The 2656-nt window shown below is 31.0% G+C and overlaps 1 protein-coding gene across 1 annotated transcript; it reads left to right on the forward strand.

Annotated features, from left to right (window-relative positions):
• The first annotated feature begins 286 nt into the window (after positions 1–286).
• LOC128528292 (lactose-binding lectin l-2-like) lies at positions 287–2454 on the forward strand. The gene is made up of 7 exons (XM_053501076.1): positions 287–365; positions 442–512; positions 793–819; positions 1360–1478; positions 1921–2055; positions 2179–2287; positions 2387–2454. The coding sequence occupies exons 2-7, from the start codon at positions 452–454 to the stop codon at positions 2452–2454; spliced, it is 519 nt and encodes a 172-aa protein (XP_053357051.1). The 5' UTR covers positions 287–365; positions 442–451.
• The last annotated feature ends 202 nt before the right edge of the window (positions 2455–2656 follow it).

Here is a 2656-nt window from a genome sequence, read left to right on the forward strand (position 1 = left end):
ATGAACTGAAAGTTTTGTTGTTTTGAAAAACAAAATAATGACCTTGATTATAGGAAATATTTTTTGCTTAACAAGTATGCTTGTGGTAAAATGTTTTGCCACATGATATATTAACGCTAAATGACATTAAACATGTTAAATCAAGCACAGCATTTCCTAGTCAAATATTAGCATATCCTGGTCCTTTCATCTTCAAGAGTCATTTTATATATGCAATAATAATAAACTCAAGTTCAGATAAATATGATAATAGATAATGATGTCATTTTTCTTTGGGAAGAGGAAGTTTCTCTCAGCATGACTATATAAGCATCACTGGTTACCTGAGTGTGTTATATCAAGAAAGAAGAGACTCCTGATTAAAGGTAAGATGATTTTTTTTGGTGAGGTATACCATATGATGCTCTTATTTCATTAACTGAAGTTGTGCTTTTCTTTCAGTGTGTGAACTATGGCTCGTCAGACTGAAGTGGCGTTGCTTCTTCTTTTCGTCTTGGCAGCAACAGCCTTCGGTAGGGTCCTTCTGTGTTATGTAAGATACAAAAACAACTAAAATTAAACATTTAAAAAGAAAAATGTAGGTGATAGCAGAGGCATAATGCAGCCTTATTCACCTACCAACGTAATCTTCTTATTTGTGAAAATATGAATGGCTTCATATTCTGTGATTATGACAAAACATAATCCAATAAAATCTGCCATCTATGTGTGACAAAGCTTTGATAATCATTAGTAGAATATTAATTTCCACCACCAGCACTAATCATTCTCTATTGTTTTTCTGCATTCTAGCAACTGATTTTGATAAGATCGTGAAAGGTAATTGAAATACACTCCTAACCTGGTGGTTATTTTTATTGTAAGGTGTGAGGAGAATGATAATGCATTAATGATGTAATTGTTATGTTTCTTTAAAAAAGTGTCTTTCTTTTATGAAAAACTTGAAGGATATGTACATGATATAAAAAAAAGAAAAAAAACATTCGGTTACATGATGGTCTTAACAAAGGTGTATAAAATTTATTAAATATCTTGTGATTTTTTGATTTGACAACACTAGTGTCTCCAGTACTGTATGTCGTGCCAAGAATTATACCAATTAAAAGAGTAACATGTGTTTCCTGTGACTATAAAAGCTCAGTTGATTTCAGTATTAATTAATAAATTTAAAATCATATTCAATTGTCTTGTCTGTTCATTTCATGTTCAACAGATAAGGTCACAAGAAATAAAGCCCTATGTTAATTTAGCATTATGTCTTATTAAAATCTAAACACAATAGCTCATCAGCTATGTTTTGACAAGTTATTGATTTATTAATTTTTTTGTTGTTTTGATTTTTGAATACCGATGAGTTAGAAGCTGAAGGGCATCAAGTAAACAGCAAATGTTCCACATGTTGTCCAACTGGCTGGGTGAAGTATGAGAGACATTGCTACTTGTATCAGGCCAACAGAATGGACTGGGCTTCTGCTGAGGTATAAATCAATTAATATTACCTGTATTTACATTGGCTTTTACAGAAATAAAAGTTAATACAAATTACTATTTTTCTTACACATACAATTATTTAAAGCAACTCCAGTGAAAAGTAGAATCTACGAAATATTTTTTAATTTTAAAGCTTCTTAGCATTAATTTCATTATACTGTGACCTTGAGCTAGAAAGCACTTAACAAGCTTTTGCAAAACCCTATTATGCATTTGGATCAAACCCATGCTTCAATAGATTACATTTGAATTGAGGAAAATTAGAAATTTGTGTAATCTCAATATTACACAATTGTTTAAACTTCAGTACGGACCCAGAAATAGTGCACTACCTTAAATATATAGTAACCAATTTCATTTTTTTTTAATACTTTAAATTCTAAAACTTTTTTCAGTTCTAAATAAAATAAATCTTTTTCCTTTTTGTAGAAACACTGCCTTAATCTTGGCGGACACTTAACCTCAATTCACAGTGAAAATGAATACCAGATGATTAAGGCCGTTATTCGTGCTCATGACCGCCAGGAGAATCCAACATGGATTGGGCTAAATGGCTGTCAGAAGGTTAGCTAAGAATAAACCTTAAACATATGAGCAGGGAATTATATCTGCATACTGCATAATTTAAAACTTTTTCAATATAATTAAGTTTTTAACCCTGTGTTTTCCACCATTTCATTCTTTCAGAAATTTAACTGGTTTTGGTCTGATGGCTCCAAATTGACTTTTACTAAGTGGAATCCAATTGAACCAAATTTTAAAGATCAAGAATGCTGTGTGCATATGAACTGGGATAGTAAGCAGCTGTGGTCATAATTTATTATTTAATATTTTGGTAATTAAGTTTTCATTTAGTTTCATTGTATGTGTAATTATATTCATTCTGTGTCTGCAGGCACGAAGAACTGGAATGATATTCCATGTAAGCTCAGCTATCCCTTTGTGTGTGCCAGGAAAATTTAACGGAAGTGCTTCCAGCCACATCACACCAACTATTATACAATGTTGGAAATTGTGTTCCTGTCACTAATTGATAAAAAAAAAAATGTATGTTGAAATGTAGAAAATCATCAGAGTAATAAAAAAATAATCAGAGTAATAAGAAAGTTTATGATTTTATTACTGTAAACAGTTACTTTTTTATCTCATTCTGTGATGTTTGATA

This window comes from Clarias gariepinus, chromosome 1, assembly GCF_024256425.1.
Source record: "Clarias gariepinus isolate MV-2021 ecotype Netherlands chromosome 1, CGAR_prim_01v2, whole genome shotgun sequence".
In the NCBI taxonomy this organism is placed as follows: Eukaryota; Metazoa; Chordata; class Actinopteri; order Siluriformes; family Clariidae; genus Clarias; species Clarias gariepinus.